This window comes from Hoplias malabaricus, chromosome 1, assembly GCF_029633855.1.
Source record: "Hoplias malabaricus isolate fHopMal1 chromosome 1, fHopMal1.hap1, whole genome shotgun sequence".
Taxonomy (NCBI): Eukaryota; Metazoa; Chordata; class Actinopteri; order Characiformes; family Erythrinidae; genus Hoplias; species Hoplias malabaricus.
Genome location: NC_089800.1, coordinates 27,908,174 through 27,923,975, shown reverse-complemented (window position 1 = coordinate 27,923,975; position 15,802 = coordinate 27,908,174). Strand labels below are relative to the sequence as shown.

At 36.2% G+C, this 15,802-nt stretch overlaps 3 protein-coding genes and 1 pseudogene across 3 annotated transcripts; all 4 read left to right on the top strand.

The window, feature by feature from the left end:
- The first annotated feature begins 433 nt into the window (after positions 1-433).
- LOC136706870 (olfactory receptor 52J3-like) lies at positions 434-1,426 on the top strand. Its single transcript, XM_066680608.1, has one exon. The coding sequence runs from the start codon at positions 443-445 to the stop codon at positions 1,424-1,426; it is 984 nt and encodes a 327-aa protein (XP_066536705.1). The 5' UTR covers positions 434-442.
- A 2,798-nt stretch (positions 1,427-4,224) lies between these two features.
- Positions 4,225-5,175, top strand: LOC136706807 (olfactory receptor 52J3-like). Its single transcript, XM_066680483.1, has one exon. It carries the CDS (start codon positions 4,225-4,227, stop codon positions 5,173-5,175), a length of 951 nt encoding a protein of 316 aa, XP_066536580.1.
- A 1,106-nt stretch (positions 5,176-6,281) lies between these two features.
- Positions 6,282-7,265, top strand: LOC136706731 (olfactory receptor 52E4-like; annotated as a pseudogene).
- Positions 7,266-10,759: 3,494 nt separating this feature from the next.
- Positions 10,760-11,710, top strand: LOC136706649 (olfactory receptor 52J3-like). The gene has a single exon (XM_066680273.1). It carries the CDS (start codon positions 10,760-10,762, stop codon positions 11,708-11,710), a length of 951 nt encoding a protein of 316 aa, XP_066536370.1.
- Positions 11,711-15,802: the final 4,092 nt, after the last annotated feature.

Sequence of the window (15,802 nt, the reverse complement as noted above, 5' to 3'; positions counted from 1 at the left end):
ATCTGACATAATCTATAACAAGCAATGCAGTGATCACCTTTGGAGGTTTTACTTAATTAGCTCATTAGTTGTGTCAGCTGTGTTGGGAGCAGAGGAATCTCTTAAATATTCAGGACTGTGGCCCATCAAAGCCAGAATTGAGAAGCATTGCTCTAATATGACATATATAAAAATGCTGTGCATGACCAACAGCTGCGTTTTTACACATATTAACACTGATAGGTTCCTCTTTTAAACAGCTAATATTAGTGGCCGATTCTATCTGTGATTCTCCATTCTTAGAAAATTGTGATTAGAATTTTATGAACAGAGACTTTAACTGGGTAAGCAGTCTCCTTACTATGTAAGATAAGATTAATCAAGGTCTTGCCTCTTGTCTGCTTTCTGCAATAATTGTATTTTCCTCACTGCAGATAATCTGAGAATTGAAACATGAATTAATATGGATTCTAATTTCTCAATATACACAACAACACTGACATTGGAACCTCTGGACATACCTTCATCTCATATTTTTCCAGCATTTTTGATTGGAACACTGACATATTGTGCTGTATTGGTTTTCAACATGACTATAATTCTGACAATTGCTTTCAACAGGAAACTTCATAAGCCTATGTACATTCTATTGTTTAACATGCCAGTCAATGATATAATGGGTTCCACAGCATTTTTCCCTCAGCTGGTATCTAGTATACTGTCACAAAATAGATCAATCACTTATTCTGCTTGTTTTGTTCAAGCTTTACTGACCCATCTTTATGGAGCAGGATCATTTCTTATTCTCACTGCTATGGCCTATGATAGATACATTGCCATTTGTTGTCCACTGAAATATAACACCTTGATGACACCAAACAACTTATTAAAAATTATCATTTTAATGTGGACCATAGATTTTACTATGATTGGTTTACTACTTGCATTTTCTTATCACAAAGAGATTTGCAGCACAAAAATTGTGGACTTGTTCTGTAATAATCCATCTTTGATGAAGCTCATATGTGGAGACACAAGATTAAATAACTATTATGGACTGTTTACAATAGCCTTTTATAATGGTCTGTTACTGCTCGTAATAATATTCACATATGTCCACATCTTATTGACCGTTGTGATTAAAAGACAGTCTGATGCCAAAAGTAAGGCTATTCAGACCTGTGGTACACATTTAATTGTTTTTTTATGCTTAGAATTCAGTGCAGTTTTTGCCATGTTGGCCCACAGATTTGAGGCAGTGTCTTTAAACTTACGAAGGGTTATAGGTGCATCTGTGATGATAATTCCTCCTATAGTTAATCCTCTAGTATACGGACTGAAAACAAAGGAAATTCGACAGTGTCTTAATTTATTTTTCTGCAAAAAGTTATTGACTAAACAGAAAGAAAAACACAAAATCAGATGTATGAAAAATCAACCAAACTAGTTCTTACCAATGTGCTTAGCAGAACACTGATATGATCTTTAGCCTTCTTTATATACAGTATAGCAGTGGCATTATAGCCACTATAAAAGCCACACAGTACAGCATCTACAGTCATTAGTTTGAAGAAATTTATGAACATACACATTTTTGTTACTTCACTATAAAAATATAACTAGACATGGAAAGAGCTCAAAACAAATAATGCAAAATGGGGCTTTTAATACTTTACTTAATACTGTATCAGAGTTGACACAGAAATTTTAGACAGTTAGTCCAGGGCTTACTATCCTATATCAGTAATAACCAGGTTTTGCTGAGTATATTGTGGCTAAAGTAAACACTCATAATAACTTTTAGGAGTGAAATTATTTAAACAAACATAAAATAGATTTAGGTTTTGTATTGTATGTACTACACCTATTTAAACACCATTTAAGTTTGATCTGAGGGCTGAAATATAAATTGTTACACTGTGGAATAGAGCAGGGATTTTGGAACTTCGACACTTTTTTCTGTATGAGGTGTCTTGTTTGTCATTAAATATTGCAACAAACAACTAAACCATCACATTTGTACACCTAGTGTCACAAAACAAATAATTCAAAATGCTACCAATAGTGTTTTAAAGGTAGAGTATAATATGGAACAGCTTTTCTCTTTTTGCCTATATCATTTTAATGTTGTTGTTTTTGTTTTATCTATTAAATAAAACTGGTTGGTATATGAAACAATGACTCAGTCTATGACTCCAGAAGTGGAAGATGAGGAGGATGAGGCTGGAGCAAGAGGTTGTGATCATTTTTTTATGTTTGTACTCCTGTTGCCATCAGCAGGGATTTCTACAAAACTTCAAAGATGTAATTCTCTTTTCTGCCAGCAGGTTTTCAGTCATTATAATTCACCATCATTCAGACCTGTAAGTAAGATTAAACTGTGTAGCACCCAGCAGCTGAGCACGTAACAGCTGTAACGGAAATCTGCCACAGCGACTGAGAATTTTAATCCTGATAAATTCATTTTGATAGTGTTATTGAATTTTGAATAAAAAATGGCAGCTATTTAAGTATTATGTCTGTGCTACTTGGTTAAAATTATATAAAACATTGTTTAGTCTGAAGGGAATTACTTTGTGATAACATTTAATTATTTATACTGCATCTTAATTAATCTCTCTGTAACATAACTTGTTCTAGGCTATCGTGAAATAAATAAATTCTAGTGAGAAAATCCTGTAGGAAAATTACATAAGCAACATTGTTTGAAATAATTGCAAAAGTATGATTCAAGGATGTTACAATTTTGGCTATTTGCTCCTAAGTATGACTTTCTTTGTCTGGTCAAAATGTCATAAATTATATGTGATATCATCACTTCAGGAAGATTTTAGTCTGAAAACCCACTAGAATCCTTCTATTAGATTTAAGAACCAGGGATGGATTCTCCTCCCTCAGTCCCTCAGGACCAATCAGACCTCCAAGGCAATGGTCATCACACCGGGTTTAAACCACTGGTGCACACCAGTTCAGTCCAACAGAGTAGAAGAGAAAATAATGATTCGAGAGACACACAGAAAAGTTTCCCACTGGGACACTTAGACTTCGGTTTTATTTATTTGTGTGTGTGTGCACAATTTTTGTACAGAATTTTCACTTTCTAGTCAGATTCAATTTCAGGGCCAAGAACCCTTTAGACGATCAATAAAAATAAAACAATAATAATAAATTATAAATAACCCCGCTACTTTTATTAACGGCACCCTACTGCAGGGCTCTGAACATAACCTTGATCAAAAAATTATGTTTGTGCATGAAAATTGCACACCAATTAGTTGCGATACCTTTGGTGCTAGATTGTTAAGAGGGGACACCAGCGTGTGTCCTCTGTGTTAGTAATACTCGTCTCAAAGCTGGTCTCTACACTGCTCCTCTTCTAATTAATTATTTATAATGACCTGTTTCTAAGTTAAGCCTTGAATGTGATTGGTCAAGAAGGCAGCATCAAGCACCCAGATCCTGTGTAGAGAGTGAAGCATTGTGTTACTCAGAGATTTTTTTTTCATGTTTTCTATTACTTTTCATCATATTTTTCTTTTTTGAGCTGTAAAATAAATCCTTTGGACTGACTGGCACTACAGCATGTCACATATATTCTTTGTCATCTGGTTCATCCTCTTATGACCCCTCAGCACACATTACCACACAATAAAACTGCATATGCTTTGAGCATGTTTGGCTTTATGAATGGCAATATATGTCTATTTATTGCTGACATCTATCAAATGATATACCAGGTTAATCAGGTTAATCAAATTTTACTATATTTTCCCTGTCCTAGAGCAAATAACACCATATCAAGAATGATTATTGGTGTTTATCTTAAATCACAACACTATTTTCTATTATATCCAAAGTGCATTGTTTCTGTCATTTTTATGTTTTTTTAACTTAAAAATCTAGTTTTTTATCCTTTATACAGGTTGCAAAAAAAGTCTCTTGTGACCTATAAATCATTTGCATAGAGTCTTTAGAGGGGTTAAAAACATATATATATGTCATACAGAGCTGTTCTATCTAAAAGACAAACTTGTTTTTTCATAGATGTAGTGGGGGAAACAAATCAACAATAGAAAACTAAATAACATTACAAAACTAATGATAATGAAGATAAGAAGATGAGATGAAGAAGTTTGAAATTTGACATGCAAATATTATCATTACTGCACAGGATCTTTCATAAGACAAAAAAAAGGCATTTTTCCAAAACATTCTTGCTTTCTAATTTTTTTATTGCATTTTTCAATGGAGCTATATTTTTCAAATGATACCTTTACATTCAACCTTCAAATTGGCAAATTTGATGTCTCCCAAGAAGCCATTTATCCTGTCTTTTTTACTGGAGTGCTTATCTACTTATTTGCTCTCTTGAGTAATGGAACCATTCTAGCACTGATTATAACACAGAGAAGCCTCCATAGGCCAATGTTTTATATTTTATTCAGCTTACCCTTGACTGATTTGATAGGAATTACATGTGCTCTTCCCAGAATTCTTGTGGATATAGTAACACAATCAAACATGATTTATTACCCAGTGTGTGTCATTCAGGCATTTTTGTTGCATTTGTATGGAGGCAGTGTGCTTTTTATCCTGGCAGCCATGTCATTTGACCGCTACATTGCTATCTGCAAGCCACTCAGATATAACTCTATCATGACACCACTCACCCTGTGTCGTGTTATAGCTTTGGTCTGGGGTCTCGACTTTGCTTTGGTGTTAGTGTTGTTTGCCCTTCAAGCCAGACTACCAAAGTGCAAGACATTTATTGTTAATGTATATTGCAGTAATTCATCCTTACTCAGACTCTCATGTGCAGGTGATACTACCGTGAACAATGTGTATGGTTTGGCTATGACAGGATTTATGCAAATTATAAGTGTTTCTGTTCAGTTGTATTCTTATGTACAAATTCTTATCACCTGCATTTCCCACACACAGCTAGAAGCTAGAATTAAAGCCCTAAACACCTGCATGTCTCAGTTAATCACATTTTGTCTCTTTGAAATCGTCACTACCTTTACTATACTCTCGTATCGTTTTGAGAATGTGTCTCCCAATGCCCAAAAACTTAGTGGTATAATGATTTACACCATACTCCCTGTTGTTAATCCAATTTTATATGGAATGAAAACAAGAGATATTAGAAATGCATTATCTGTAGTTTTGAAAAAAGAAAAGGTTGCACCCAAATAAATGTGACATGTTACCATGAAAAATGTAATCCATGATGAAATGCATAATAGCAACAAATATTAGAAATTTGAGATTTTGTAATATATTGTAACTTTTTTGTATAATCCAGATATGTTTATTCAGACCAGCAATTATAACATCCATAACTCTATTCTGAAACGGCACAGCAAATTCACAAGAGTTAAATCAACACTATTAGTGTTAAATTAACACTGAAAGTGTTGACAAGTTTACATTTTTACAGTAATGGTGTTGGTTTGACACTGGTGAATTTGCTTTGTGTGTTGTTCTTCTTTATGATGATATTATTTAAGCACTGGTTCAAATAAAAGTCATTTTACATATAATTTATATTTCTATTGAGATGGTGTGTGAATTATCATATAAACAAGCACTATATTTAACTGAGGTCAAGTTTTTAGGGTGGAACTGCTACCAAGCAGTAAATGAAGATAAAAATAATATTTTTTTCCAATGCAGAAGCTGTGTAGACTTTAACAAAATATATATTTTTTAAAATATCTTATTTACAAAACTGAAATTTAGCCTGAATGTTATATATTCCTAAATTGAGCTCTTAAACTGAACTTACATTTCACCTTACCTTTAATTACCAAATATAAAAATACTGCTCTTAATGTATCTCCAACTCTTAATTTAGCCAAAACTAAATCACTGGCTATTTGTAAGGTAAATGACAACTAATTCTGAATAATCTAAACATGTTTAGATAATTTATAGAAAGCTGTTGAAATGACATGGCCCATTTCTATGAAACAAACTCATTGTGGTCATAGGCAAATTATTCCATCATGCCTTGTTAAATGTGGAGAACAATTGAAAAATTGTGCAATTTCTGTAACTTTTGTTCATTTGTTTCATTCGCTACTTTACAACTGTATATTGCTTCTTCTAAATGTTTTTTGTTTGTTTGTGTGTTTGGACTGGTGTCCCATTCAGAGGGTGTTCCCACAGTGCACGCAGTGTTTCCACGTGGGCTCCAGACCCAACACCACGGCCCTGGACTTGATAAATGGTTATAGACAATGAATGAATCATGAATATTCATCAGTAACATTAGTGTGTCATATTCTCCCAGTAAGTTCATGGTTATTTTAGCAAGACAATGTTAGGACTAATTCTGCAACAGCTTTGGTAGAGTGTGTGTTTCAGGTATCAACTGAAATACAATCCAGATATATAGGTATTGTACTGTCATATTTACACATTTTTTAAATGTATTAATGTGGGGAAAATGTCAGAAAGCTTAACTTTTTTTCAGTTCAATCTAATATAAATAAAATGTAATAAAGAATTTACAAATCACAGATTTTTGGTTGTATGTACCTATTAATGACCTGCTTGGCTCAACAGCCCTTTTCCCACAGATTATTAAGGAACTCTTGCTGGACACTAAGACTATAGAGTTTTCATCTTGTGTTACTCAGGCTTTCTTTATACATGTGTATGGAGGTGGTGCTGTATTTATTTTGGCTGCAATGGCACATGACAGATATATGGCTATATGTGTCACTCTGAGGTATAACACTGTTATGTAATGCCCACATTACAATCATAATGCCCACATTATGAAAATAATCTCTGCTGTCTGGGTTTCAAATATTATTTTAATAACCATTCTGTTTTATCTCCTCCTGCGACTAACGCGGTGCAGATATCAGTTGACGCACTTGTTGGAGTTAGTTTGCGCAGCTACAACCATAAACAACATATATGGGCTCCTCATCACAGCAGTCACACAGGCTATTTCAATTGGACTTATATTCTACACCTACCTCCAGATCCTATTGGCCTGTTTTCGAAACAAAATGTTTGATACAAGAAGCAAAGCTCCTCAAACGTGTGTCACACATTTAATAGTTTTAACATTTAACCTTTTAGAGTGCCTAGGGCTCTTTACAATCATTTCATACAGGCTGCAAAACCTCTCTGCAGTCACCAGGCGCTTTATAGGAGTTTCCACTTTGGTCTTTCCACCGACACTGAATCCAATCATCTATGGCCTCAAAACAAAAGAAATCAGAGCCAAAATTTTAATGCACTTCCAGCAAAAAGTTTTTCCCTTTTGAACATATACACTGGTCAGCCATACCATTATGATCACCATTTTGTTTCTATGCTATCCATTCTATCACCTCCACTTCCCACAAGGGAGCATTGTAGTTCTACAATTACTGACTGTACTCCACTTTTTTACCCTGTTTAACCCTGTTTTTCAATTGTCAGGACCACCACTTTGGCCAGGGAATGTTTTTATATATTTACTACTATACCCTGATATATACCATTTTAAACAACATCAACTTCCAACAATGTGATGGCATGTTTGTGATGCCATGTTTCCTGTGTCCGTGTCATGTTTTCATGTCCGTGATAACTACCATTGTCATGAGCATTTTTCACACACTAAAAATGAAACTTTTATATTACTCTTTCTAACATGTAATTACAACTAATCACATCTGCCATGATATATTTATGCATGATTTTAGCAATGGTATGTACTATCCTATATCAGTACTAAATAGGTTTTGCTGAGTACATTGTAGCTAAAGTAAACACTCACAAAAACTATTAGGAATGAAATAATTTAAACAAACATAAAATAGATTTAAGCTTTGTATTGAATTTACTACATATATTTTAACACCATGTAAGTTTGATCTGAGGGCTGAAATATAAATTGTTACACTGTGGAATAGAGCAGATATTTTGGAAGTTTGACTGAAACACTTTTTCTGTATGAGGTGTCTTGTTTGTCATTAAAAATTGCAACAAACCACTCAACCATCACATTTGTACACCCAGTGTCACAAAACAATGAATTCAAGATGCTACCAATAGTGTTTTAAAGGAAGAATATAATATGGAACAGCTTTTCTCTTTTTGCCTATATCATTTTAATGTTGTTGTTTTTATTTTATCTATTAAATAATACTGGTTGGTATATGAAACAATGACCCAGTCTATGACTCCAGAAGTGGAAGATGAGGAGAAAGAGGCTAGAGCAAGAGGCTGTGATTATTTATGTTTGTACTCCTGTTGCCATCAGCAGGGATTTCTACAAAATTTCAAAGATGTAATTCTCTCTGTAACATAACTTGTTCTAGGCTATCGTGAAATAAATAAATTCTAGTGAGAAAATTCTGTAGCAACAGAAAAATTACATAAGCAACATTGTTTGAAATAATTGCAAAAGCATGATTCAAGGATGTTACAAATTTGGCTATTCACTCCTAAGTATGACTTTCTTTGTCTGGTCAAAATGTCATAAATTATATGTGATGTCATCACTTCAGGAATATTTTAGTCTGAAAACCCACTAGAATCCTTCTATTAGATTTAGGCCCCCAAGGCAATGGTCATCACACCCGGTTTAAAACACTGGTGCACACCTGTTCAGTCTAACAGAGTAGAAGAGAACATAATGATTTGAGAGACACAGAGAAGTTTCCCACTCGGAAACTCAGACTTCTGTTTTATTTATTTGTGTGTGCACAAGTTTTGTACAGAGTTTTCACTTTCTAGTCAGATTCAATTTAGGGGCCAAGAACCCTTCAGAGGATCAATAAAAATAAAATAATAATAATGAATTAAGGCGGCACGGTGGCGCAGCAGGTAGTGTCGCAGTCACACAGCTCCAGGGTCCTGGAGGTTGTGGGTTCGATTCCCGCTCCGGGTGACTGTGGTCTGTGAGGAGTTGGTGTGTTCTCCCCGTGTCTGCGTGGGTTTCCTCCGGGGGCTCTGGTTTCCTCCCACAGTCCAAAAACACATGTTGGTAGGTGGATTGGCGACTCAAAAGTATGAATGTGTGTGTGTCTGTGAAGGACTGGCACCCCTCCCCCGCCCAATGATTCCAGGTAGGCTCTGGACCCACATCGACCCTGAATTGGTTAAGCGATTACAGATAATGAATGAATAATGAATTATAAATAACCCCTGCTATTTTTATTAATGGCACCCTACTGCAGGGCTCTGAACATAACCTTGATCAAAAAATTAAGATTTCTGTGCATGAAAATTGCACACCAATTAGTTGTGGTACCTTTGGTGCTAGATTGTTAAGAGGGGACACCAGCGTGTGTCCTCTGTGTTAATAATACTAGTCTCAAAGCTGGTCTCTACATTCCTCCTCTTCTAATAAATTATTTAAAATGACCTGTCTCTAAGTTAAGCCTTGAATGTAATTGGTCGAGAAGGCAGCATCAAGCACCCAGAGCCTGGGTCTGCATCAGCAGTTTTATCCTTTATGTGTTCATAGAGCCTTTTTAATTAAACCCCGTAATGGTTTGTCCAAATGAGTAGAGGCTTTAAAATGAGTTCAGACTCAGTTCAGGTGAGGGTGTTTGGAAGGACTGAATTTTGAATCTGTGTAGAGAGTGAATCATTGTGTTACTCAGCCAAGCTAGAAGTGGTTTGTTGAGAATTTTTTTTTTCATGTTTTCTATTACTTGTGATGTTTTTCATTTTTGAGCTGGATAATAAAGCCTGGGCGGCACAGTGGTGCAGCAGGTAGTGTCGCAGTCACACAGCTCCAGGGGCCTGGAGGTTGTGGGTTTGATTCCCGCTCCGGGTGACTGTCTGTGAGGAGTTGGTGTGTTCTCCCCGTGTCCGCTTGGGTTTTCTCTGAGTGCTCCGGTTTCCTCCCACAGTCCAAAAACACATGTTGGTAGGTGGATTGGCGACTCAAAAAGTGTCTGTAGGTGTGAATGTGTGTGTGTCTGTGTTGCCCTGTGAAGGACTGGCGCCCCCTCCAGGGTGTATTCCTGCCTTGTGCCCAATGATTTCAGGTAGGCTCTGGACCCACCGTGACCCTGAATTGGATAAGCGGTTACAGATAATGAATGAATGAATAATAAAGCCTTTGGACTGACTGACACTACAGCATGTCAGAGATATCCTTTGTCATCTGGTTCGTCCTCTTATGACCCCTCAGCACACATTACCACACAATAAAACTGCATATGCTTTGAGCATGTTTGGCTTTATGAATGGCAATATATGTCTATTTATTGCTGACATCTATCAAATGATATACCAGGTTAATCAGGTTAATCAAATTTTACTATATTTTTTCCTGTCCTAGAGCAAATAACACCATATCAAGAATGATTATTGGTGTTTATCTTAAATAACAACTTAAATAACTTAAATTTTTTTTGTTGTTTTTGTTGTTTGTTTGTTCTTTTTTATGTTTTTTTTTTACTTAAAATAAATCTAGTTGTAGGAGTTTCACACACACACTTTAGATATGTATACGGGTTGCAAAAAAGGCTCTTGTGACCTATAAATCATTTGCATAGAGTCTTTAGAGGGGTTAAAAACATATATATATGTCATACAGAGCTGTTCTATCTAAAAGACAATTTGCTTTTTTCATAGATGTAGCGGGAGGAACAAATCAACAATAGAAAACTAAATAACATTACAAAACTAATGATAATGAAGATAAGATAAATTTGACATGCAAATATTATCATTACTGCACAGGATCTTTCATAAGACAAAAAAAGGCATTTTTCCAAAACATTCTTGTTTACTAATTGTTTTATTGCATTTTTCAATGGAGCTATATTTTTCAAATGATACATTCACATTCAACCTTCAAATTGGTAAATTTGATGTCCCCCAAGAAGCCATTTATCCTGTCTTCTTTACAGGAGCACTCATCTACTTATTTGCTGTCTTGAGTAATGGAACCATTTTAGCACTGATTATAACACAGAGAAGCCTCCATAGGCCAATGTTTTATATTTTATTCAGCTTACCCTTGACTGATTTGATAGGAATTACATGTGCTCTTCCCAGAATTCTTGTGGATATTGTAACACAATCAAATACGGTTTATTACCCAACTTGTGTGATTCAGGCATTCTTATTGCATTTGTATGGAGGCAGTGTGCTTTTTGCCCTGGCAGCCATGTCAATTGACCGCTACATTGCTATATGCAAGCCACTCAGATATAACTCTATCATGACGCCATTCACTCTGTGTCGTGTTATAGCTTTGGTCTGGGGTCTCGACTTTGCTTTGGTGTTAGTGTTGTTTGCCCTTCAAGCCAGACTACCAAAGTGCAAGACATTTATAGTTAATGTGTATTGTGATAATCCTTCCTTACTTCGAATCTCATGTGCAGGTGATACTAATGTGAACAATGTATATGGTTTGGCTATGACAGGATTTATGCAGATTATTAGTGTGTCTGTCCAGTTATTTTCTTATGTACAAATTCTTATCACCTGCATTTCTCATACACAGTCAAATGCTAGAGTTAAGGCAATAAATACTTGCTTAGCTCAGTTAATCACATTTTGTCTTTTTGAAATAGTCACTACCTTAACAATACTGTCATATCGTTTTGAAAATATATCTCTGAATGCCCAAAGGCTCTGTGGTATGATGATTTTTACATTCCTTCCAGTTGTTAATCCAGTTGTATATGGAATGAAAACAAAAAATATTAGAAATGTGTTGTTTGTTCTGTGGAAAAAACAAAAAAATGCATCCACATAAAAGTTACATTTGAGAGCAAAGGTCATTCTTTATGAATATGCATTCTGATAACAGTTTTGTGAAATTAACATTTTGCAGCACATATTGACATTGTGTTTTTGGACTGTGGGAGGAAAGTGGAACACACAGAAGAAATCCACATGGACATGGAGAGAACACATCAAACTTCTCAGCCACCCAGAGCAGGGCTTGCACCCACAATTCTAGGACACTGGAGCTGTGGGACTGTGACACTACCTGCTGCACCACACTGTCACCCCTAGTTTAAAATTACATTTATCCTAAAGCTTAAACCTAATCCCATCTAATGTGACTGACAACCAGTTTTAAACCAATGGTATAGTCCTGAATAATATGACCTTCTGGGATCATTTGTAGGGTACTATAAAATAAATATCTTACAATAGTATAAATTTACTGTGTTCATGCCATATCAATTAAGGCAAGCTCCAATACGGCTTGTTTGTTTGTTTTTTTCATTCACAACTTCATGGGCTCGGTTTTTTTCTCTCTCTCTCTTTGACTTTTGATTTTTCCGTGATCTTAAAATGTTGTCATGGGTAATAAATGTTTGTATTTTTGGATATCTTCAGCATATTGTTACTGTATGAAAAGAGACATTGTCTGTGAGAGAATTAACTAACTCTGAGTCTTGTCTTTGACAAACAGAGGTAGAACTGATAAAGAAAAAGTAGAATTATGATGAAATGCAAAAACATGAGTAGCGAATTATTTTAAACACTTCTTTGGTAACAACTTCTGCACTGAAGAAAAGGAATAGTTCCTGGGTTGTGTTTTGAAAATGGCCAATCTAAGTGATGTTGGTAGGAGAATCTGAAAATTTTAAGGATGATGAAAGGAGTAGACTAGGTTTTCCTCTGGGTAGTTATATTCTGACTAAGATTTTGAACTTAAAAATGTGCCATAGAGGTGCACAAAAGCTTTCTGATTCCTCTTTTCCCCATAACTGCTTACTAAAAACAGAGGACATCGTTAATAATTTGAAGCTCTTCCTATATGCATGTTTTAATTAGTTGTACTCTCATTACTAGGGGTTACACCATACAGTCCGGAAATCCTATTATCTTTCTTTTATTCTGCTTTGTCTGCTAAACCTCAATCAACATATGTCTGACCAAAATGGTCACAAATGTTCATGATGTGAAGCAACATGCCTCATTTGATGAGAATTGAGGGTACTAAAAAAATAATTAATAAAATTGCTTTTGCAAGATCCTTTTAACATTTTGGATCAATTTTCATGAAACATATAGTCGCTGTCCAATTAAAAACATGTATCTCCCAAAATAGTAACTTTTCAAAAGAGGGGAAAAAACCTTCTTAATATTTAAAGGAAGTAAATGTGAAAATATATAATTCCAAGAAATTTGGAAGCATTTCTATTGGTTCATTCATCATGAAATTTTCACATGAGTTGAAGAACTGCTGCTGTGTTTACATCCACAAAAATTGAGATAAATGCTTTTAATTTGAAAATGCTGAAAATATGTTTTTTAGTAATAAAAAACATGATGACATTTGTAACAAATATTGACACCAATTTCCAAAAAACCTTTTGGCTCAGAGTCAAACAGCTGAAATTCAATGTCCCTTTATCTGTTTGTCATAAAATGTCTTATACACAAAAAAGACAGGCTTTCTATAAAGCCTACAGATTTTGTTGCAAGTGTATCACTAGCAGGTACTATAGGAGCAGAAAAAATGTATTTATGCCAATTAGTTTTGTTCAAAGATTAAAATTTGCATGATGTATATTGATATAAGACTACAAACATGATTACCTATAGTAGCATGACAACTTACAATTTTGTACATAATAAAGCACCTAATAAATTTAAAAGTCAAAAGGACATTGTACATTTTTGTGCTTGAATTGTACCAATTTATTATTCCCATTATGAATATGATTATTATTATTAGTAGTAGTAGTAATAGCAGTAGTAGTAATAATAATAACTAGAGGGTGAAAGCTCATCAACAAGCTTTGAATTTGGCTTTTCATATATTGCTAAATTCATTACAGTGTTAGCTTATATCCTTCTTTATGGCAATAAGGTTACATTTGTAGAACAATCCAACACTACACTTAATATTTTTCAGGATGTGATATAGTGTACCCAGGTATCACCAACTGAAATCGCGTGGTTGTAGCATGACAATTGACCAAGTTATAGCAGTTTGAATTTGGTGCAATGCATTCCTATGGCAAAAATTCCCAATTTGGAATCTGTATTCTGAAATCTTGCATCGCTCCAAAATCAACATAATGGCTATAGGTTCTATGATCCTTTGAAATTTCCTTTGAAAAGCCAAATTATTATTATTTTTTTTATTATTATTACAATAATAATAATAATAATAATAATAATTATTATTATTATTATTATTATGAATAATAATAATAATAATAATAATAATAATAATAATAATAAATAATTATTTACTATAATCATCATGATAGTCAGTTAGTGCAGATTCCCATTTAGCAGCGTGATGGCTTTGGGAAAGAAACTGTCTCTGAGTCTGTTTGTTTTGGCAGGTATGGACCTACCAGCGCCTACCAGAAGGCAACAGGTTAAGGAGGTGGAAGCCAGGATGGGTGTTATCCTTCAGAATGTTCCTGGCCCTACTGAGAATTATAGATGGAGTTTATAGAAGGCAGAGAGCAGCCAATGATTTTTCCTGCAGTATCGGTCACCCTCTGCAGCCTCTCTCTGTCAGCCTCTGTGCAGCTTGAGTGCCACACTGACACAGCATAGGTCAGTAGGCTCTCTATGGTGGAGCAGTAGAAGGTCACCAGCAGGTGCATGTGTAGTTGCCCCTTCCTGAGCACCCTCAGGAAATGAAGCCACTGCTGGGCCTTCTTAACCAGTGCAGAGGTGTTGACTGTCCAAGAGAGGTCTGCGGAGATGTGAACTCCAAGGAATTTGAAAGATTCCACTTGCTCCACACGTTCACCGTTCATGTGTAAGGGGGCAGGAGCAGTCCTGTTCCGCCGGAAGTCCAGGAAGAGTTCTTTAGTCTTATTGATGTTCAGTGCCAGGTTGTTAGCTGCACTTCACTCACCAAGTTTCAGGACCTCATCTCTGTAGGCCATCTCGTCTCCCCGTTATCAGTCCCACCACCGTTGTGTCATCAGCAAATTTCACTATGATGTTTTCTGGGTGGGCAGGACTGTAGTCGGATGTTTAGAGTGAATAGAGAAGTGGGCTCAAAATACATCCTTGGGGGGAGCCAGTGCAGATGGTACGGACAGAAGAGAAGTGACATCCCAGTTTCACCTGCTGGGGTCGGTTGGTCAGAAAGTCTTTGATCCAGTAGCAGGTTAATGGTGGGAGGCCCAGATTGACTAACATGGGGATCAAAAAGTCTGGAATTATTGTATTAAATGCAGAGCTGTAGTCAGTGAAGAGCATCCTGACATAACTCCCCCATTTCTCCAGGTGAGTCTGGTATGCAAACTGATGCAGGTCTACAGTAGGGGAGAGACAGGCTCTGATGTGTTTTAGAACCAGTTTCTCAAAGCACATGGTGATGACTGGGGTGAGTGCTACCGGGCGAAAGTCATTAAGACTGGTCGTGGGTGATTTTTTTGAGGACTGGGATAATGGTGGCTGATTTCAAGCAGGCTGGGATGACGGCTTGCTTCAGTGACAGGTTGAAGATATTGGTGAAGACCTGTGCTAGCTGGTCAGCACATGCCTTAAGCACCTTCCCTGGTACACCATCCGTGCCTGTAGCCTTCCTGGGGTTCACAGCACGAAGCGCCTGCCTCACATCCTCAGCTGCAAGAATGAGTGGGGGGGAACCAGATACAGAAGTGGGTTGTAGTGGGAAGGTGGGTGGTGTTGTAGTTAAGAGCTGTGCCTGGGTCTCAAAGTGGGCATAGAAGCAGTTCAGTTCCTCCGCCAGTGCCACATCTGAGTCACCGGATGTCGTAGCGCAGCCTTCGTAATTGGTGATGGACTGGATGCTCTGCCAAACCTGACGAGGGTTGTTTAGCTGCTCCTCTATTGTCCTCTTGTGCTCTGCTTTGGCGATTCTGCTGCCTCTCCTCAGGTTAGCACAAGT

Excerpts from the sequence above, each read along its gene's own strand:
- LOC136706870 (XM_066680608.1), top strand. The coding sequence starts at position 443 with ATGGATTCTAATTTCTCAATATACACAACAACACTGACATTGGAACCT.
- LOC136706807 (XM_066680483.1), top strand. The coding sequence starts at position 4,225 with ATGGAGCTATATTTTTCAAATGATACCTTTACATTCAACCTTCAAATT.
- LOC136706649 (XM_066680273.1), top strand. The coding sequence starts at position 10,760 with ATGGAGCTATATTTTTCAAATGATACATTCACATTCAACCTTCAAATT.